This window comes from Diadema setosum, chromosome 2, assembly GCF_964275005.1.
Source record: "Diadema setosum chromosome 2, eeDiaSeto1, whole genome shotgun sequence".
Lineage (NCBI taxonomy): Eukaryota > Metazoa > Echinodermata > Echinoidea > Diadematoida > Diadematidae > Diadema > Diadema setosum.
The window spans coordinates 1,253,561-1,276,300 of record NC_092686.1 but is presented as its reverse complement, the minus strand read 5'-3'; the positions used below and the strand labels follow the sequence as shown (position 1 = coordinate 1,276,300).

The following is a 22,740-nucleotide window of genomic DNA, read 5'->3' as shown; positions in this document are numbered from 1 at the left end:
TTTTGATATTTACGGCACTCTGAGATTTAAAACTCGTGTTCATTTTTTTTTTTTTTTTCGTGATTGTATGGAATGAATCTATGCATTATTATTATTTTTTTGTTAAAGGATATTACAAACTTGATAATACAGTGTACTGGTATTTCTGTTATGGTTTTAAGTGTTTTGCATTGATTCTGAGTCAATGTAATGTACAGAAACAGTACATGTAGGCCTACATGTATATTGTTATTGGATGCAAGTCCATGTTGTTGTAGTATACATCATGTAAGCAGCCAGGTGACTTGCACATAGCAAGTTGTGCAAATTCGAATTACATGTTTATCTTTTTATTTGTATGTAGCATACACATGATAGTTTTGATGGCAACTCAGTAAGTTTAAGTCAGCATTTTTATGTTTGTGTTTTTGCCATTCATTTTGCCCAATGTGTATGATTCTTAGAGTCATTTTCTGTGTCTTATGTCAAATACATATTGCACACATGTAGGAGAGGTTAGTTTTTGTTAATACGTATGTATGATGCTCGTTTGATTTTTTTTTTTTGCACATGCAAGGGTAGCATATCAGTAAAACAGGTTTTTTTTGATAAAGAAAAGATGAATGTATGTATGATGATAATTTGTAATTATATGAAGCCTACATGATATATATGATAACACATTGTACATAGCACATAGTTTTGATGTACCTCATGTAGCTCATCCTTCCCCTTTTTTTGATATGTACGAATCATGTGTCGGGTCATACTGTATGGAGTGATGTTGATGTAGGATTCCGTTTTTGATGCATGTGTACCAAGCAGTTCATATAGTGATACACCTTAAGGACAACATATGGTTCAGAAGTTTGAGTATGTTTGCAAAAGTATAATACTGGTGTATTTGATCTCTGTTTATATCTTATAATTTGTTTTCATATATGCAACATTTTTTTTTTTTTTACTGAACGTATCGTTTTCAGTTGTTTTGTTTGGTATATGCCAAAAGGTTGTACATTTTGTAGTGATAACTCACATGATAAGCTGATGATGACACTAAGATTTTGATATTGTTACATCAGGTGGGTGATTATTCTCAGCGGTTTTCATGTACATGTGTGTCTTACTCATACCGATTTGAATACGTGTATCAGGTACGACATGTATTATAATGCATACACACCATTGTTGTTTCCATGCCACCCATATATTGTTTACTTCAGCTGTAATGTGTTTATGCTTTAATTTGATTGATCTAGGGATTTTTGTTTTTGTCCTTTTGGGGCCTATAGTTGGTCATCTATTTGGTTCTGACAGCATTAATTGTGTTTCTTTGGGGGACTGTAAAGGAAAGACAGCTATGGTGTGGTGTTTATGTACTGTTGTTTCACATTCCATCAGAAGAAAAGTGATTACAGCTGTATGTTCATGTACAGTGTTTGATAGTGTTGTAACAAAAGAGTGAATGAGAATGTGGAGATCATGGTACTCACGTACAATAGTAATGTTTCATGTTGTGAGAAAAGGGTAGAATGTGAGTGAGTTAGGTATGTATTTGATAGTTGATATTGTGAAATATTTTCTGGTTTTTACAGCGTAAGGTAGTTGATTTTGCAGTTGTATTTAGTGTTATTTTTTATTGGTAGAATGCACATGAAGGCACATGTTAAGCGTAGATTGTTATGCTTGTATGCACAGGATTCTGACTGTTGCTCCAATGAGTGGGTATACTTGTATGTATTGTATAGCAGTGCTGATTACAGCTAATGTTAAGTTAATGTTTCATATTAGTTAGTTGTTAGTCAGTTCATACACGTTTTTGGAGACATTGTGTCTCTATCGGGATAGTGTTTGTGTTAATGTTATCACATCACGGAGTGTTCGTAATGTGGTCTACCTATCCATGCAATTAGTCGGAAGTTTGACTGGCTTAATTCCACACACATTCCTGGCATATTGAATGTGCGTGATTATTCGAATGCCAAGTGTTTTCCTTTCTGATATGTAGAAGAAGACAGAAAGAAGAAAGTGATTGCGCCAGTGTGTTATACTGCCCTCTTACGGGCAGTGTTTGAGAAGTATGTTAAATTGTTGTTGTACAATCTTCGCCCCTTTCGGCCGGCAGTTTGTGTTGCGTGAGCATAATAAAGATTGCTTAAACCTTAACTATTGTGACTGGTTATCCATCCCCGAACGATGTTCTTTTAATGGCGCTAAGAATGTAAAATCCGTTGCATAAAAACTCTGGTTGGGAGCTTCCAACCGGAATTTTGTGATTTCAACCGGAAAAAATCCGGTTGGAGTTTTATGCAACGGGCCCCAGAATCTGTCCGGGTTGACGTACCATCACACAAAGACCCCATACAATGAACTAAGGGTCTGGCAATCAACGGAGGGTTTGTCAAGCAAGCGATGTCTAAAAAAAAGATCAAGATCGACTGAAAATTAGTTTCTAAATACTTATGATGGCAATATCAACGGCATAAAAATGATAGAAAGATATATTTTTATGTTCTTCTTTATCTCTTTTGAACATTCATAAGTTATGCCTAATCGCTATGGCAGCTGGGAAGCAATTCGTAATGTGCTGTGCTAAATTTATTGATTACTTAGTAAATTTATTCCCTCATTCGTCCATCCATTCATTCATTTGTCTTGACGTAGTAAAAAAGTGTTTAAGCCATCAACTCCTCCACTGCCATATTTCTGTAGTTTGGTCCTGTATATCATTGACAATTCTATTATTCCGTTGTATGTGTTCCGTAAGGCACAGATATACTTATCAATCACTGTAATTTGAAGTTTTAAAGTTTCACATGTTTTCAGGAAAGTGGTGCTGGGCCCAAGCCACGCGTTATATGCTGAGGAAACTGAAGATGTTAACTGTGAAAAAACAACAAACTTAATAAACAAACAAACAATCAAACAAACAAACCGCAAACTCAAATGGTATATGGGCACACAGTGAGACCATCACGACTGGTCAAGACAAGGCAGAGTGAGAGGAAAGGGGGCAAGAGGAAGACCAAAGAACAGATGGGAAGACAACATACCAGACTGGACAGGCCTAAGGTTGAGAGAGGTACAAAGAGAATCAGAGGAGAGGGAGGGGTGGAGGAAACTGGCTCCGATGTCTTCTGTGGGGCCCTCAACGGTCTTCTCGACTACGGGATATGACCACATTATGTGAGATGGTTTGTATGATATAAATTGAAGAAGGTGATGATTTGATCACTTAACAAGTCTGCCACTGAACTGAACTGAACTGAACAATCGATTCAAAAGTTATGAATAAAGTTTTGGTGCCGTCATCACTGGATAAGAAGACTAAACTAAAATTGAAGACATCATTTATCGACAACGATATGAAGAAAATATATGGAGAATTGTACAAAATGTCATTTTTAATCAAGAGCACACATTCCATCGACTTGTTACCGACATAGGCCTACACGTTCAGGGTAATAATCATTATTCCTGCTGCTCTTTGAAAGAGGTAGGTCCTAAGTCAGGTGTTCTTGCATTATGATAGAAGAGTGAAATATGTTGATATAAAAGTATTTTCTGTATATATTTGTCCATAATGACTTCATAAAATGTAGGAGTCTCCTTATCCAGCGATGACGGCACCTAAGATATAAAAATTCATATCTAACTTTTGAATGGATTGACCAATTTTCCTCAAACTTTCATTGATGTGTTTCACTATTATTGCTGCTTTTATTTAGTCCACATTAAATGTTGGACTTTAGTTTCCTTTAATTTTTATCAAGATTATACAAGCTAATATTCACATTTTCAATCACCTTCTGTGTACTCGTACCTGAAATTTGAACTTTTTTTCTTTCTTTTTTCGATACACAGTGTAATGATATACAAAATGCAATTGTACATGTACTACTAGTATACAAAGTACCAAAACTAGCAGCAGTCGCCGACAGGTTATGATTATGCTGTCCTCTATTGTTGACTTCCTTATATGCTCACTGTAAATTTAGTGTAACGTGGACAGAGAACGACGTAGAAACCACAAGCGGTGAGTCATTTCTCCCATAGAACGATATTGACACCATGCAAAGATGCTGTCTGTACCTAGTATGCAAAGTTTAATGATGTTTTGGATAACTGTATATTTGAATAGGTGTAGTTTTGTGGACTTGATGCAATGAATGAAGTCGGTCCCGAAGAGCGGGATTAATAGTCCCACGTGGATAGTTCGGTGTGGGTCTTTCTTCTGTTAAGTTCCGGACGTTCCTCCACTCCTGGCCGTGGCCTGGGCTGGCTCGCAGGAGCTAGGAGAAGGTACATAGAACTGCAGCTGCGGTTGACTCGCATGAAAAAACAAACAAACGAAACAAAAAACGAGTTGCTATACACTGCACTGAACGTTGTACACTGAACCTGAGGTCTTTCAGGAGTAGAACAAGATAAAATGTAAAATGTTTACCACAAAAAGAACAGAGAAGATGAGGAACATGAGGAAGACGGGCTTGAATCTAAAATACATGTAGACTTTGTCTTTGATCTTGCATATTGCAGGAAGTATGAACAAGTTACTTCACCGAAGAACGTAAATTACAAAGTTCATGCAAGTTCATGCAACGACGCATGTCTGCAAGAAATCCAATCGAAGGGAGAAGATGCATGTGCAGATCAGGAGATTCTTACTGGTGGTGTTAAATGGTAGTTAAAGTCATCTGTTAGTAAGACTAGAGACGTAGAGTATGACTCTAGCATGTAGGAGCTAGGATGAGATTAACCCCGTCACGGGGCACTGTAACTAGACACGGTACGTGTTAGGGTCGCTGGTGCAGTTAGGATGAGATAGTCTAGGCAATGACTGTATGAGTCTGGTTTCCTTTTCTAGGCAGGGGTGTCGGGGAGAGCAATTTCTTTGTACTCTCTGGGAGGTGTGAGATATCTTCTTCTCGCTCTCTTTTTAGTGTAGATCTAGAGCATGTATTATCCTCAAGGAGATGTATGGTTGTCTCATCCTCGGACTTGCAGGAACACATGGTGATCTGTTGCTTCCTAGTCCTGGCTAGGGGTTAGACGGGTGTTTGCTGGGTAGACACCACAGCACAGCAGAACTTTGTAACTTAATTGATACTAGGCCTACCTGGCCTGAGTGAAGGAGTGTGAACTTAGTCGAGTCAAGGAGGGAGTAGAATAGTTTGCCTTGCAGGGCCAGGGTCCAGGGAACTGTGTAGACAAAGAGTGGACTTGTTGGCTAGTAATGGCTACATGACTTCTTTGGACTTGCTTTCTGTATGGTCCCAGGACTGCTGCAATGGTGGTACTTTTTCTAGCTGATATTGAAAAGTAATGTACGTTGGTACATTAATAAACTTGTCAACAGGTGGAAGTTTGTATTGACTGTTGGTGGAGAAGACTTATGTTGACAGTCCTTATGTTGACACAACATGTGCTGGAAGAGACAGTACTCAATCCTGCTAGGTGTGAGCATCATTATCACTTTCCTTAGTTGTCTTAGTCAAAACAAAGCAGGGCTATCTTGTCAGAAATATTGGGAAGCCCAGTCAGGATGTGGACAGACTCATCTTGTTGTGGAGTGAGGAAGTCCTAGCAGGGCTTAGAATAGAGTGACCTGAGCCTTGTCTAAGTTATTCAAAACAGCTTTTGTGACTAAGGTGTGTAAGTCCTGTGTGAAAGATGCTTGCATAGTCCTGAAAGTGAACAGAGTATTGCTGCCTTTGGAGATCATTAGGGCTTAGGAGGGCTGTCATGATTATCTATCTTGTTATGTGTATTGCTCTCTATGACAATGTTCAGGGTGCTTGTCAGTAGTATGCATGAATGATCTCCCTGAAACCCACTTTGGAGTTCGTCTGATCTGCAAAGAGTCTCTTCTATGTATGACTTTTATATGAGCAGTTCCAGGAGTTTGTAAAACACAGAAGTCAGAGAGATACCCCTGTAGATTGAAGGGTCATTCATGGGCTTCCCTTTTCCTATGTGCACTGGTAGAATGAGGCTGATCTTGAAGCTAGCTGGTATAAAGCAGTGATATACAAGTGAGTTGAACACCTGCACAATGATGTGATGGGTAATGGGACCAGCAAATTTGATGTGCTCTGGGCTGATTTGGTCTTGACCGCCTGCTTTTCACACTTTCAACTTAGCAATAACTTTGTCCAAGTGTGATGTTGTGATCTTTAATGAAGGAATTTTCTTAGTTGTTGTGCATGCAAAGCCAAAGGTTTGTAGAAATGATGTGGACAGTAGGTTCTATGCTAAATGATGATGAAATAAAATGGTGAAGTGTCACAATGATGTTTGAGTGTGTTGTCTAACAAAGAAATTTATGATTAAAAAAAATGTTGATTTAATAATTCAAATAATATTGCTCCAAGTCACAAAGGAGGAATATAGAAAAGTGAACATTAAACAAAAGGATTGGATAAATATGACCAGCCAAGCCAGGAAGTAACTTTGTTAATACTATAATCTCTAAAACAGTGATAAGGCCCTAGTCAGAATTTAAAGTTAGTGGCCTCTGGAGATGTACTGAAATTTAAATTATAATCTTTTTGTTGCCTCAAAAGAGGATGTCGTTTCTTGTCATTAAAATGAGACAGCTCTAACTTTTAAACTGAAAACAAAAAAGAGACATTTATGGCAGAGCTCTGCATGTCATACAGCATTGACCATGTCAGGACTCCCTCAGCAATTTTACATACTGGTACATTGTGTCTACTACATAGTTTAAATGTTTTTAACAGCAAAGAGTCTCAATAAAATTGTGTGTGGCTCAGACATTAATGATTAACTTCAGGTATTGCAATCATACTTGAATGGACACAAACCCTATTTCATGCACATGTTAAATATTTAGGTTCTTTCATTAGCTTATCATCTGAATGGGATAGTGGGTCATAGTGCTCTTCTTGTTTTCAAAATATCTTGTTTCAGTCCCATCCATTCAGTCTCAAGCATAGAAATAATCACAACTTTTCAACTCAGATGTGATGATGTATGGAAACTTTAGCTCTATGTGAAGTGAATGTCTTGCATATTATAATGCAGTCTACTAAGCACAGACCTGAGACACCCAGAAATAGGTAGCATGTCCATAAGGGGCTGAAATATTTGTGAAGGTGCAGCTGGATCTGTTGACATAGTGTAGCATTTCCGTAGAATTTCCAGTCTAAATACAAGCTGACTGACAGGCTTATACCATTAGATTTGTTCTTGATTAGGTGTGTAATTAATCCTCAAAAGGCTGATTAAAAGTGATACACTGATGTTAAATATGTTCAAGGCACAAATCAATCAAAGGATGGTAACTTTGATCATCTGTTACTCCTACCCATGCTTGACAGCCCCCCCCCCCCCCCCCCCCCGAATTTCTCTTTTATCCATGAAGCTAATGAATGCAGCTTCTCAGTTTAAAATATTTTGGATCGTAGACAAGAGTGACCGACATTCACCCAGGTCACAGTACAGTGTGACATTCACACATATTGTCTAAATTTGACCAGCTTCAATCCAAGATACAAGTTTGACTATGCTTCGTGCATTTTAGTAGAAGGTAAAGTTTGAAAGTCTGTCTTTTATGTACAGCTGCACTAGACTGTTCTTTGTCATATGACATGTTAACATGGGCATTTCAAGTTGGGGTATATCTATGCTTTGACTGGTATTTGGACTATAGTGAATGTGTATCTAGCTGCCCGCCTTGTATCACGATTATAATTGTAATTTTCCACTGCAGGGCATCATGGCGTCCGACAGGAGTCAGTCGGTTCTGGCCAGCAGTGCCAAGTCAGCATCTTATAACATGGTGCTGCAGGTGAGTTTTGAGAAATGTCGGTATTTCTAGAACACTGTCATCGCAACTTGCATCTTGCCTACATGAGAAGTCTCAGTGTATTTGTATGTAGTGTTGAAGTACTGTAAAAGTGGACATTTTTACCGTGTGGAAATTTTCATGCATTTCACATGACATAGTCTGTAAATTTTTTGCCAGTTATTTTTGCATTCTGGCTGAATGTGCACTTGAATTATGCATGTGCATGAAATTATGAAATTATAAAATATGCATTGAAAAGTAACATACAATGGTTCTCAATCTTACTTTTCACAGGTAATGTTTCGAGTTGCTACCTTTATGCTGAATGCATTCATCATCAAGTATGGATACGTTCATGAAGACATGCTAGGGCTTGTTAACGTCAGGTGAGATTATTTGTAAATATCCAGAATGAAGTGGAAATGGAGATTGACAAAATGACTGCCTTTATGTTTCAAGATTACTATGGGACATTATCTCACCCCCCCCCCAAAAAAAAAAAAAAAAATAGAACATTGTATTTCACCAAAGCCAGAAGTTGAGATGTAATCAGTCACCTTCATTTAGTTCTCTTAAAGCTTTTTCTGTACGTGCTATTTGATGCAAAGTATAATAAGCTCTTTCACCTTCAGATGGAATTCAGTTATTCTTTTTTTCTTTCTTTTTTCCTTGTATGATGTATCCAGTTTGCTTACAAGCATTAATTGTGTCCTTAGCAATTAAATTTCTTCTCACTACTGCATCAAGTTTAAAAAAAAAAAAAAAGATACACACCACTGTAACAATGTTCAGGCACAACATATTAGTTTGCAGCTGTATGAAGTTAGATATATATACTGTCTGATTGTGTATTTGATTATAAACATTAATTGTGAGCACCTTGAGCACCTTGGAGTGGAGATGTTGTGCATTATAAATGTCTGTATTATTATTATTATTATAGTAGTTGAATCATTCAGTATGTGGTGTGCTCTTAATAGAAATTTAATGTTTTCCTCCTGAAATCATTATTGTTCAGCAACCTTTTTAATGCTAGATTGTATATTTTGCCATTTTTCATTGCAATGACGTGATACAGCAACACCCTTTGATAAGACTTGCAATTGAACAAATGTTAGTGTTTGCCTTTGCAGTGTACTGTAAAACGAGGAATTTTCGCATGCGCTTTAATTTCGCGAATTTCGCGAGAGCCAAAATTCGTGAAATTAAAATGCACGCGAAAGTTCTTGTCTACACTATATGCATTGAATGTTAGAGGCAACTTGTGAAAATTTAATGCCGCATGAAAGGCCGTAGGCTCCAATTTGCGAAAATTTCATGCCGTAAAAATATTGTATTTTACAGTATATCTAAAGGTATCCTTTACCATTTGATAATGAAACAAAAACCCAGCTAAAGTGCTTCAAAATAGTTCTAAAATGTGAGTTAAGGATAGAAACAACCAATATAAAAATGTTAATCAGTATAAATCAGTGTGAAGTATTGTTAAAGTTGTTGTAGAATGAACAGTTATGCTTTATTGAGAAACATAGTGATATCTCCTTATATTTTAGGCTTTATTGCAAATGTTTTATATGGTCAGATGTTTTCTGATACAACTGACCTACACATATGCATCAAATGTGACAACTCAAACATTTTTGAAATCACTGTTCCCAATGGTAGACAGTACCTTTAAGTGAGTGTTTGAGAATATCTCCATGTTCCATGTCTTTATCATCTTCTCCCATCAGGTTGACCCTGCTGTATTCCACCATCCTGTTCCTAGCTAGGGAGGCCTTCCGCAGGGCCTGCCTCAGCCAGCCGGACAAACACTGCTGGCCCCAGGTCATCAACCTCCTCTGGTGCACGTGAGTTTTATACTCCTGTCTGAGGAGACTCTACTGATGTACTGACATTTCTTGGATGAAAGACATTAACACACTTAGTCCTTACACAGCCTTTCGAGCTAGGGCCCTTACATTTGTTGACTAAAAATATCATCTTATCTGAATTTTGTTGTCAAAAGACTTATTACGTTTTAACATGTTGCCAGTGAAGGAGATGCCTGTGCTTCTTTACTTGTTTTGGGATCAATTTGTCCCATGCTGTCTTCTTGGTACCACTATTCATTTGTTTGTTTGTTTTGAGTAACATCTTACTAATGGTTAAAGAAAAGGAACAAGATTATGTATCAAATGGAAATTTGAAGTGTTTTGTTGAAAATGAAATGTATGGGGTGCTCCAATATCTCAATCTTTAGATAATCCTGCTTTTAAATTGTGATAAATAAGGTGTGTAGACAAGGATTGTTACCATAATGTCATGTACGGAAATATATGCTGGGTTTTGTAGCACTTGCTAAAGTCTGTGAATAGTTCTTGTGATGGTCCTAAATGTAATTCTCCTTCCTCGGTAGTATCATTTGTATAGTGTACTGTGTCTCTACACTGTTACTAAGTAAGCCCAATCTATTTGTCAATGTGTGTATGGCTGTACCTTGACAATCTCATTGATTACAACTTATTTTCATAATGTATAAATAGTCATTACTTTGTTAATAGAAGGGTCTTTGTTGTAGTTGATTAATAATATTTGACTGTTTCCTACCCACTAGAGTTCCACTTGGTGCTGTGTGTGCAGTCATACTGAGCTACATATGGATAGCTCTTCTCACACACCCAGACCCGGAGATCATCCCAGAATATAAATTCTCCGTCCTTTGCTTCGCCTTCTCAGCAGTCGTAGAGCTTTTTGCCGAGCCCTTCTGGGTCATAGGTCAGGCTATGCTCTTCGTCCGACTCAAGGTATGGTTGAGGAACATCTTCTGGCACTGTGCCCAGTGGATAGATTCATGCCACTTTTATAAACTAGCTTCATACTGAAGAAGGTATTAGTATACAGTATGCAGTTAATGTTGCCAATGTTACATGTGTGGCACAACATAATTAAACATTGATTTAGAGGCCATGCTCTGAACGTTTGTGATGAGGAAATGATAGAAGACACACTATCAGTGATAGTTATGTTACAGTGACTGAAACCTCCAGCTACATTTTACATGGAAATGCTCTGAATTATAATGAATCCCCAAAGCATTGGTATTTGGGTTTAGGGAATGAGAAAAGATTGGTAAACACTCAGTGAAAGTTGGATAAAATAGCACATACTGTTCAAAGCTACAAAGTTTTGATGTGTTGGTTAAAGGCATAATTTACCATTTGCAGATGAAACCATCAGTGCTCTAAAATAGTTCTAAAATGTGAGTTAGGGATAGAAACAACCACTGTCAAAATTTGAATCCGTATAATCGATGTTAAGTGTTGTTAAATACACAAAATGTGAACAATAGTTATAATAGAAATGTTTCCAGACTAAACCGTGTACAGTTACGGTTTATTGAGAAAAACCCTGATATCGCCTTATATTTTAGGTTTCATTGCAAATATTTCATATGGTAGGATGTTTTATGATACAACAGACCTACACATATGCATCAAATGTGATATCTTGAACAATTATGAAATCACTGCTCCCAAAGGTAAACTGGACCTTTAATTCTATGAGCTGCCTAATCTAGATGTCTGGAACCTGTTAATCATTTTATATTATATTTTTGATGCCACAGTAATAGAACAATATTAAGAAAGATATAAAAGAAATTTCACAAATCTTCATATTTTTTAATGAAAGGTACACATTCCCTTCTTTGTAACCAAGATGCATCAACACAGGTAGTATTCTTCATGCCTTTCAGTGGTACTAAGTAAAGTTCCCCTTTAAAAAAGAAAGTTTTGATCCACTCTGTACCTTGCTCACTTTACAACAGGTGGTGGTAGAGGGCGTGGCTGTGGCAGGGAGATGCTTTTTAACTGTGCTCCTCCTCATCGCCATTCCTAGTTTGGGTGTCGTCTCATTCTGTGCCGCTCAGGTAAAAGTGTCTGCCACACAAACCTCTGATTCAAACACCATGTCTTGGTTCATTGGTGGTTGCTTTTCTTGTTTTTATGCCTCCGCCACGAAGTGGTGCCGGAGGCATTATGTTTTCGGGTTGTCCGTCCGTCCGTCCGTCCGTCCTTCCGTCCGTCCGTCCGTCCGTCTTTCCGTCCGTCCGTAATGAATTTTGTGGACAAGGTAACTATCAAAAGCTGTTGAGGCATCCTAATGAAACTTGGCATGTATGTGTATTAGGGGGTGAAGTTGTGCCTATCAACTTTTGGGTGCACGTGCTCAAGGTCAAAGGTCAAAAGGTCAAGGTCAAATACATAAAATTTCACTATTTCCACCATATCTATGCAATGCCTGAAGATATTTTCTTGAAACTTAGTGTATGCATGTATTACCCAATTTAGATTCTCTGGTGAAAGTTTGGGTCATGAGGTCAAAGGTCAAAGGTCAAAAGGTCGAGTAAAAGTATTAAAACTTCTTTTTTTTCTCTGTAAATTGGAAAATTGTTCAAGGTATCTTCATGGAACATAGTATATATACATGTACTGACTGGCAGTGATTATCTAGAGAATGTAGGGTTCATGGGGTCAAAGGTCAGGGGTCAAAGGTCAAGTGCAACACTTCAAAATTTTACTATTTCCCTCATGTTCATGCAATGCCAGCAGGATTAGTATTTTTTTTTTTTACACTTGGTGTATGCATGTGTAACCTAATAGAAATTCTCTGGAGAGTTCTTTTTCTTTTTCTTTTTTATTGCCTCAAAGGTCAAAAGGTCAAAGATCAAGTGAAAGTGCTGAACTAACTTTTTCCTCCATATCTCGGAAGTGGCTCAATTTATCGTGAAACTTACTGCATATCTATGCATGTTCTACCTGAAAGTGATTATCTTATGAATTTTAGGGTCAAAGGCCAGATGAACATGGTAACAATTTACTATTCAGTACAGAAATTGCACTTTTTCTCCATACCGGTACCATGAAAATTACTCAATGCATAAATGTATGAATGGGTCAAAGTCAAGTTAAAGTCCTTAAATCCCCAAATACATGCTCTCCTATTCATCCAATTAAACCAAGGTCAAGGAAGGTGAACATTCAACACATTTGTGACAAACTTGTCATTTCAATATTTTGCCACTTTTGTGAAAATGTAATCACACATTGTCCACATGTACTATCTAGACCTATTAGGAGAATCATGCATTATGGCGGAGGCATAACAGTCGCCATAGCGACATTTCTAGTTGTTTTTAGAGTTTAACTGCTCTGTTTTTAACCATTCACATTTGCTGTTCATATCTTATTTAGAGGTTAGAAGTTGTACCAGTCAAAAATGCTATACCACTTTATGCATGTTGTCTATGCCCTCTGAGCTACTGAGTTAAATTACCTCAGAGTGTTTGTAGTGAGATGTCAAAATGTCTTCCCCTCCTCCTCGGAGGTGATCTCCCAATCCATCAAGGGAAGAAATGTTTTATTTGCCATTCACCATCAAAACCTGCTACTTTCTTTCTTTCTTTGTTTTCTCACTTTCTGAGAACCAGGAGGCCATTATCGTAATTTTGGGGTTATTGAGTTGTTCGAAGCACATTGTAGAGCTCAACCTCCTCAACGTTATGACTTCAATCTTAAATATTATTTTCAGTAATATGTCGAAAATCATAACCACAAGGGTGTTTTTAGCCTATATTTGAAACAATGCATATAAATCTACCCACTTTTGATTGAATATACTTTCTATTTTGTGAAAATTTATTGTTTTGTTTTTATTTATGTTCATTACCTAGAATGCGAAGTCATCATTCTTGTTTTCAATCGACGGCGAATTCTTTTACAAATCTCTTTATCTCTGAATATGTTTTTTCTAACAAAGCAAAACAAAATGAATGAATTGAACCTTTTTGTACCATTGTGGCCGTCTGATGCATAAGCTCTTGGATACACATCATCTTACACCTAAACCACATTCTGTAAAATGGTTCTTGTTGATGGCTTGTTCTAATCTAAGATGTTGCCAATTTGCTGATTTCACAGGTGGTTTACAGCTACACATGTCTATTCCTCTACTACCTCTACTTCTCAAACTACGCAACATTCCTCTCCAAGAAAGATGAGGACTTTCCAGTGAAAAGAGTTCAAGATTTCTTTCCCCAGAAACTTCCAGACAAGGTAAGAATCTAGTGAACAAATGAAAAGTGATGTTTAATGTGACTTCAGCCTTGTGAGACTCAGCTGAAAATTGATAGCATAATGAAATACCAAAATCTGATGTCTGATAGAAAAATAATGTGAAATTTAGCATCTGGCTGATAGGTAGAAGATGAACACATACAACTATATATATATATTCCATGCCCAGGTCTTAAATGTTGTCGTCCAAAGAAGATTAATAGACAGTTCTATTTTACAGTCACTCTCTTCCTTTGTATATTATTACAAAATTTAGTGTCATCAAGCCACAAAAGGGATAAACCTAATGTGTTTCAAAATATGCTGACATAGCTCAGAAGCCATTCTCATTGATTATTTTTTTCAGTCGTGTGAACATTTTAATTCTCTTGATCATATTCTGAAACAGAAAATTGGCGAGAGCATGATTTGATGTTGTTGTTGTTATCACTGAAGCCTTGGACAAGTCCAGAGCTGGCCAATCTTACATGGAGTTTCTTCAAGCAAGGTTTCCTGAAGCAGCTTTTAACAGAAGGTATTTATGGCATGACTCTTGTCTTATCTATAGGTAATATATGAATCCCGTGTTTATCATACTATCTTTTGAGTATGGAATCATATTGAGACCAAGATAATCATGTTGTGGGATATCATGTAAACCATGTGTGACTCATGACAGGAACTTGGCTGAAGCAAATGAATGAATGAATGATCATCCAATAGAAAGAGGAAATGTAGAAATGTTTATTCATATATGCAATGGACAAGGAGGTCTTACTCTGTAAAGATTTAGAGACATGACTCACAGGAGAACAAAAAACTCTTGGAAGCTGGAAACACATCGAAGTGATGGTTTTTTTGAAGTGGCTTATTTGTTGTTTGTAGACAATTTGTATTGGAACAAAATCAAGTAGCTTCCAGACTTTGAACATATTGCACATTTGATATTTGATATTTTGAAAAAAAAAAAATGTGCTAATGTTGATAACAATGTCTTTAACCAGTGATATGCTCACCAGCAGAATTAGGGAGTAGGTTTAGAGAGTCTCAGACCTTTTGTTTTGTTTAGTTTTATGCATAACAGGAAATTTTTAACACCTGTGAGTGATTACAGAGCGTTGGTATCTTAATTTCTCTTTTTACCAAGGGGAGCGCTACGTCATGACATTACTGAATGTTCTGAGCTTCAGTGACCAAGGAATCTATGATGCAGTCAATAATCTTGGGGCACTGGCAGCCAGGTTCATCTTTCTGCCCATCGAGGAGAGTGGTTACCTCTTCTTTGCCCAGACTCTAAAGAGAGGCCAGAGTTTCAAGCAGCAAGACAAGGTCATGCAACCTTCTTTTTATTCCAGATGAATATTTAGGTCATACAGTACTCCCAATAGACTGGTAAGAAAGCATAAACAATGAAATAAAGACACCTTGTCAAATGGATCGTGCTTGGTCTTAATGCAATTATACTGAACCAATGTGATCGTGCTTGGTCTTAATGCAATTATACTGAACCAATGTGCTCACAGTCAAATCTATATTCATATTTGGTTTGAATTCTGTTATGCTGAAATCAAAAGATGCCAAATGTTCACACCCAGACGCCATGTATGATTTACTGCTTTTACTAACTGTGTCACATGTGATAAGGTTTGTGTATGATATTGTGAACAGGAGCAGGTAAGGGAGATGAGTTCATATTTTTCATAAGTTTGTATTTCATTGACGACTCACATGGAAAATATTTATATATCAATAATCATCATATTTGATGTGTGTCTTGGTAAAAATAAACATTTTTCTAGGCCAACAGGAAGATGTCAACAACTTTTACAGGGAATGGTAGAGATTTTGGTAAACACCTCACAATTGGTATACTAAGTCAAACTTCATACAGATGTACTTACACCATAAAATATGTCACATTTTGATTTCAAATGCAATTGCAGATGAAAGGTAATTCAATTTGCAAAGTGTGAAAGAGAAAGCTGTTTAGATGTTAAGATGAGACAAGGCATTATACTTCATTCCGCAAAGGAGTAAAATAGATTTCAAATGTTTAGTGTATTTAAGATCAGAGATGTAGAGCGTTACATGAAGGAACATATTGCCTACCATTCTTTTCTCCACTCAATGCATCAGTCATTAACCTGTTGAGGACAGGCTGATTTTGCTACAACACATATTTCCCATAGATACCTGTCTGAGTATACTTGGTATGGTACTCATCCTCAACAGGTTAATTTCAAGAGATATGCAGCACCTGCTGCTACAGGACATCAGAACCATCACTGGCTATTGGGAAGAATCCTGGTAGTCTAGTGGATATGACACCTGTCTAGCAATCATGAGGTTGTGGGTTAGATTCCCACATGAGCATATCACATGCCTATGATTTTTATCATGGCTGTTACTGAAAAGTAATAAAAAAAAAAAAAAAAAATTGGTGTGTGTAACCCATCGAGGACTGGCTGATTTTGCTACAACACATATTTCCCATAGGCAGGTGCCCAAGTATACTCGGGACTCATCCTCAACGGGTTAAGTCGATGATATGTCAATTAGCTCCATACTATTTTCATTCTGTCATCTCCATTACATCCTGTAGGACTCCATTAGTCTGGCGTCCAGAGTTCTCCAATGTCTCCTCAAGTTTGTGGTCCTGGTAGGTGTCATCATCCTGGTCTTTGGTTACGCCTACTCCTACCTCCTTCTCGACATCTACGCTGGCAAGGTTTTGAGCTCATATCCAGGTAGAGTATTCGGTTTGGAAAACTTTGAAAGGGTATAACCCTGAGGTTTTGTCTTCTCTTGCAGTGCCCATTGTTTTAGCGTAGTATTAGATTGATTTGTTCAAACCTCAGGTGATGCAGTGCAGACATAATCTTTCTCCAGATGTAGTCAAATGTTCCTTCCTTTACCCAAGGGCCTTGAACTCTCAAGATGCTTTTCTATTCCAGGATACGAAAACCACACCAAATAAAGTACTCTCTTTGGTAGCTTGATTAGGTGCCTTTTTAATATGTTGATACCAAATGCATGCATTTACTTGGAGTAGTAATCTAAGATGCCCAAACACACCTTTTACTTCTACTTAGAGTCTTATGAGGGGAGTAATTGTTACAATCATCAATTCTACTGTTAAAATGTCTTAAATCTCATAATCTGGTGACATTTATTTTACTAAGTGTGTGCTGTGTAGATTTCATAGCTTCAATATTGCAGGTTATTGTGTATTTTAGTCTTTTTTTCATGGGATGGGGGAGGGGTAGGGATGGAGTTAAATCATGTAAGGATGTTACATGTGCTGATTTGCTGAAAACTTTAAACTCCTTTAGTTGTAATGTTAAGAGTTCCATTTTCTCAGCCACAACTATTTCAGTGTCTTTGTGTTTAGTAAGATAACATATATGGAGTTATCCCTGGGAAGCATTTTAAGCAATGCTTGGACTTGATTAGGTTGTGTGTTAATGTTGTGTTTCAACAGCAGTCATTAGTAATTTCTCCAGTCCAATGGTCCAGTTGTTAGTGTTGTTATGTTGTTCCTGTGGTTTCTGATTTTACTGATGCTTGTTGTGGCGTCCAAGAGGTTGATGATATGTGATGGTACGAATAATGTACTCTCATGATCTTACCTTGATACACAGGTCCCAAGCTGTTACGTTGGTTCTGTGTCTACGTCCTCCTCATTGCTATCAATGGGACTACAGAGTGTTTTGTGTTTGCTGCTATGAGTCAGCAGGATGTGGACAGGTCAGTCAGTGTTCTCATCATCTTCAGACCTTCTGTCAATCCCTCCACCCTCTTGTCCTCTGCCTCTAACTTGTCCCTCCCTCTCTGTCCTTCCTTCTGTCTCTCCCTTCTCCTAACTTTTCTTCTTTTAGCATTTTGTCTCTTTGTCCTTCTCTTTCTTCAGTCTCCCTTCCCTCTCCCATTTTCCTTTTTGCTATTCTCTACCCCCTCTTTCTTTTTCCTTTTCGTGCATTCTTTCCTTTCAATAAAGCCTCTCAGCTTTGCAGTGCCTTTGAGACGATACAGTTTTCCGTCAACATGTATACTTAAAACCAAAAAAATTTGTGGCATGAAACTTTCGCGAATTGCAACTGGCATTCAATGCATAAAAGTGTAGACAAGAATTTTTTTCTTGTGCATTCTAATTTCACAAATCTTGGCACCTCATGAAATTCAGGAAAATTTTCACGCAAATTTTCATGCAAATTTCTGGTTTCACAGTAGCAAAATATCTAATATGTAATTACACATATTGTAATTGTTCTGTACACACGCTGTATATGTAATAACACATGTATCCCTCTTGAGATATTTTCCCTTCCATTGGTATATATTCCAGCTGTAAAACAGGATGAGAGAGAAATAAGATGACTAACCCATAAATTCCATATGAATGACTTTTTCCTTCTTGGCACAATGCTGCCACATGTCCATTTATTTACTTGAATCATATTTTCTCACCATTGCAGGTATAACACAAAAATGCTGGGTTTCTCCGTCATATTCCTGACGTCATCGTGGTACCTCACAAAGAGTGTTGGCAGCGTGGGTTTCATCATGGCAAACTGCCTCAACATGATGGCCAGAATTCTACACAGGTGTGTTGCCATACTGTCACTTTATGTTTGCATAAAATGAATTTGACAAATAAACAGATTTGCTGCAAATGACCCCAGTCTGTGACAAGAATAACACTTACACAGACTCTTATTCAGAAGTCAATCCCAACATGCACACTCCTTTCAGATAACATGCAGTCTCATCATATTGGTTCATTTCAATTTGTATTTTGAGTAGGACAGACTGGAGGACCTCATTAAATACCAATACAAAGCTTAGAATCAGCTATGATCCAACATTTCTCTCAAAATTACAATCTTCCTCCACCCCTGCGGAAGATGAGGAATGAAACTGTATGAAAAACATGGGCAAATGTAATCTTACTTGCTTATGCCGGCGATATTTTAATTCGCTGATTTTTACTTTTGAAAGGAGTGAAAATATGTTTAACCTGATGAGGACGAGTCCCGAGTATACTCGGGCAGGGGTATATGGGAAATGCGTGTTGTAGCAAAATCAACCCGTCCTCAAACAGTTAAACATGAATATATTTTATTCTTCTACTGAGACTATGTTTTTGTGTAATGTCCTACAAGGAGAGTCCTCTAGAGAGATTAAAGTTTTGTAATTTTGTTTTTGTCTTTTCTTTGTTTGTTTTTCATTCCAGCATCTATTTCATCACAAAGTACTACTCAGGGAGTCCCTACAAGCCTCTGAGGGGATTACGGCCATCCGTCTTTGTTCTCATCACTCTGGCCTTCTCCTGGCTTTTTACTACCATGTCAGAAGTAAGACAGAGTGGCAGTCATGTGGAGCATAGCTGCACTCTTTTGCCTCAACAAACTCACTTTTAGTGCTAGACCTTTGCCAACATTTATTCATTGTGTTTGTACTTTTGCGTCATGGAGATACAATGAAAGGAAAAAGGCATTTTAAAGAGATAAAGGCATAAAGGCATTTTTGTTTCATAAGTGATCAAATCTAATTCTGTGATAGAAGTGAGGAGAAGACAAGAAACTTTACTTTCCATTCACCAAAATCCTCCCCATCCCCCCCCCCCCCATGTTTCATTTTGACTGTGTGTATTCAAATGAGTTTGGCAAAAACCAAGTTATATTACTGATTGATTTTACACTTTCACCTGAGTGAAAATTAGATATTAGTCAGAGAAAAGAACAAACCTCTGTCAAGTTATTTGGAATATGTAATATCTTCTGCTCCAGCACAGGAGCTCTCCCATCAGTCTATGTCTCACATACATGCTAAAGTAGCTTGATGCATCATATGTTTCATATTCCCGGCAACATACAGAGTATACACCATCAATTCAATTCAATTCAATTCAATTCAATTCATTTATTTTTTCATTCTTCTTTTTTTCAACAAAACATAACGCATAATATATTTGGAATTACATCATAAACATAAACATTCAACTTTGTAAAAGATAAATGATACAAATAAACAAAAGAATGCATACTGGCAAAAAAGTACAAAGTTATGCTTCAGTTGAGGAAAAAAAAGAACTGAGAGGTCCACTAAAAAGCAAGCTTGTATGTTGTGAACCACTCAAAAAATGAACAAACTTATGAATTACTTATTTACAAATACTTATCACAGTTATAATTTACGACAGAACGGAACAAGACAGGAGAAATACAAAAGACATGACACGACTTGACAAAAAAGACGGAAAGAATGGGGAGAGAGAAAGGAAAAGAAAAAAAGAGAAAGAGAATAAGAGAATGCTTACATTACATGCTGAACTATCAAAATGGAACAGGGGGTGATTGAGAATGTGCTTCAGAGGGCTGGTACTGCACGCAGCTGTGCAGGGATTTAATGGCTATTGCATAATAATCCATGTAATCCATTACGTAATAATGAAGTCAGTAAACGAAAGATTGGTGGATGGATGATGAACCCTGAGGTTGATGAGATCTAACTAATGACGAAATATATCAAAGAGGATTTAACAGAAATGATTTCAACTTGCGCTTAAAAGAATGCAAAGAAGGGGAATTTTTTATTTCACAGCTTAATGAATTCCAAAATCTAGGACCGGTGTATATAAATGTACTCTGAGCTAATAAAGTTCTCAGGAGGGGCAAATGAAACTCGTTAGATTGTCTAGTCGGATAATTACGAAAAAACTGATTCCGTGGAAACATTGAATTGAAAATACTGGGAAGTGCATTTGCATTGTAATTAAACATAAACTGACCAAGCTGAAAAAAATACAAATCTTTGATTTTCAAAATCTTATATTTAGTAAACAATAGCTCTGAATGGGAACGTGGTGGAACGCCGCATATGATACGAATTACCTGTTTTTGCAGTAATAGTAATTTATCTAATAAAGTTTGATGGGCACTACCCCATGCTAGGAGTCCGTAATTAAGATACGGTAAAATCAGAGAAAAATACAAGGTCAACAAAGAGGACATTGGAATATGAGACTTCAGTCTATTTATGATACCAATATTACGTGAAATGATTGTACTAATGTTAATAATGTGCGGTCTCCATGAAAGTTTATCATCCACTGTGATACCAAGGAATTTTATATGAGATACACGTTCTAACAGAGTGTCATCAAAAATGATATTTGTGCGCAAAGCTTCTACAGAATTGCTAAAAAGCATATACTTAGTTTTCTTGAGATTAAGTGATAATTTATTAGCTCTTATCCACTGAGTAACTTTTTTCAGTTCAGAATTAACAATGCTTACGAGAGTATCTGGATTTCGGTGAGAAAAGAAAACATTGGAATAATCAGCAAAAAGTATAAATGAGAGAATATCAGATGATCTACAAAAGTCATTAATATAAATAATAAAAAATAATGGTCCTAATAAGCTACCCTGTGGGACGCCACATTTAATAAATTCTAGATTTGAGTTATTCTCGTTCAGAGATACATATTGTTTTCGATTTTGTAGGTAACTCCTGAACCACTCCAAGGCCTTCCCCCGTATTCCATAATGAGACAATTTATATAATAAAATGTCATGATTTATCGTATCGAAGGCCTTGGAGAAGTCCATCTCCACCATCTCCAGTCTCATGAGCATCATGTGCTGGTTGGTGGTTTGCAAATTGCTTTCAAAATTATCAAAACCCCGATCATCTCCCAAATTCCAACATGTTTTGTTTTTCTGTCGTCTTCCACCAGATGAAATACTGCAAGAAGACCAGCCCGTGGTCACACCGCCTCACACACATCGGGATCGGAGCAGTGTGCCTCCTGGTTGTCATGGCAACCATCCTTCTGACGGAGAAGGAGCTGGTATCCTTCATCCGGGATCAGTGGAGAGCAAGGAGGAGAGCTCAGGAGGAGGGGGTCAGGGTGAGGACGAGGCAGATGCAAGAGGAGGAAGAGGAGGAAGAGGAAGAGGAGGAGGAAGAAGATGGAGAGGGAGAAGTGATGAGGGACCAAGATGAGATGATTCCAGGGAAGGAGAAAGTTCAATGATCACATTCTCTCTCTCTCTCTCTCTCTCTTCTGTCAGTCCTGAAGTATATGGTTGCCGAGAGTTGCCAAGGAATGTAGTTTGTTTGTGGGAGATCATATTTATGAAGAGACATTATTTGATGTGTAGGAAAAGCAGCGGAATTTGGAGGGGATGTTGTCTGCAATTTGGAGAACTTTAATTTTCCAGTGCCTTGCCTGTTATGTGATCAGATGTGTGTAATGATGGGGATCCTATGCTGAGAAATTATTGAAGAAAAAGATTTGAATACTGTAAAACCAGAAATGTTCCCGAGCATTTTAATTTTGGTTAATTTCACGAGAGCCAAGATTCCCAAAATTAAAATGCACGCGAAAGTTCTTGTCTACACTGTATGCATTGAATGCCAGTAGCAATTTGCAAAAATTTCATGCCACGTAAAATGCTGTCGGCTCCGATTTTGTGAAAATTTAATGCCGCGTAAAAGGCCGTTGGCTCCATTTTTGCAAAATATCTTGCTTGACAACATTGCTCACCAGGAGTGAAAATTTTCTTATCTGAAAATCCAGAGTGAAGTACCGTATGTATATTATGTCATTACTGTGTTGCAAGTATAAGTACATTGATGCAGTTCAAGTGATGTAAATTTCATTTGCAGTTAGTTGTAATGTTTTCTACCTTGTGTATGCTTAATGTGGCTGCAAGTTAATCTTTTGTTTTCTTTATTTTTTCTTGTTTGTTTGTTTGTTTGTTTGTTGTCCAATACAAAGATGTTTAAAATGTTGAAGAGGTGATACAGCTTCTACCAATATTGTGGATTATGTAATGGACTTGA

General features: G+C 37.3%; 1 protein-coding gene across 1 annotated transcript; it reads left to right on the top strand.

Moving 5' to 3' along the window:
- The first annotated feature begins 3,983 nt into the window (after positions 1–3,983).
- Positions 3,984–22,069, top strand: LOC140238707 (man(5)GlcNAc(2)-PP-dolichol translocation protein RFT1-like). Its single transcript, XM_072318608.1, has 14 exons — positions 3,984–4,015; positions 7,715–7,792; positions 8,087–8,178; positions 9,526–9,642; positions 10,389–10,578; positions 11,601–11,702; positions 13,753–13,887; positions 14,344–14,422; positions 15,035–15,216; positions 16,490–16,634; positions 17,529–17,634; positions 18,363–18,491; positions 19,121–19,241; positions 21,629–22,069. The coding sequence occupies exons 2-14, from the start codon at positions 7,721–7,723 to the stop codon at positions 21,926–21,928; spliced, it is 1,770 nt and encodes a 589-aa protein (XP_072174709.1). The 5' UTR covers positions 3,984–4,015; positions 7,715–7,720; the 3' UTR covers positions 21,929–22,069.
- Positions 22,070–22,740: the final 671 nt, after the last annotated feature.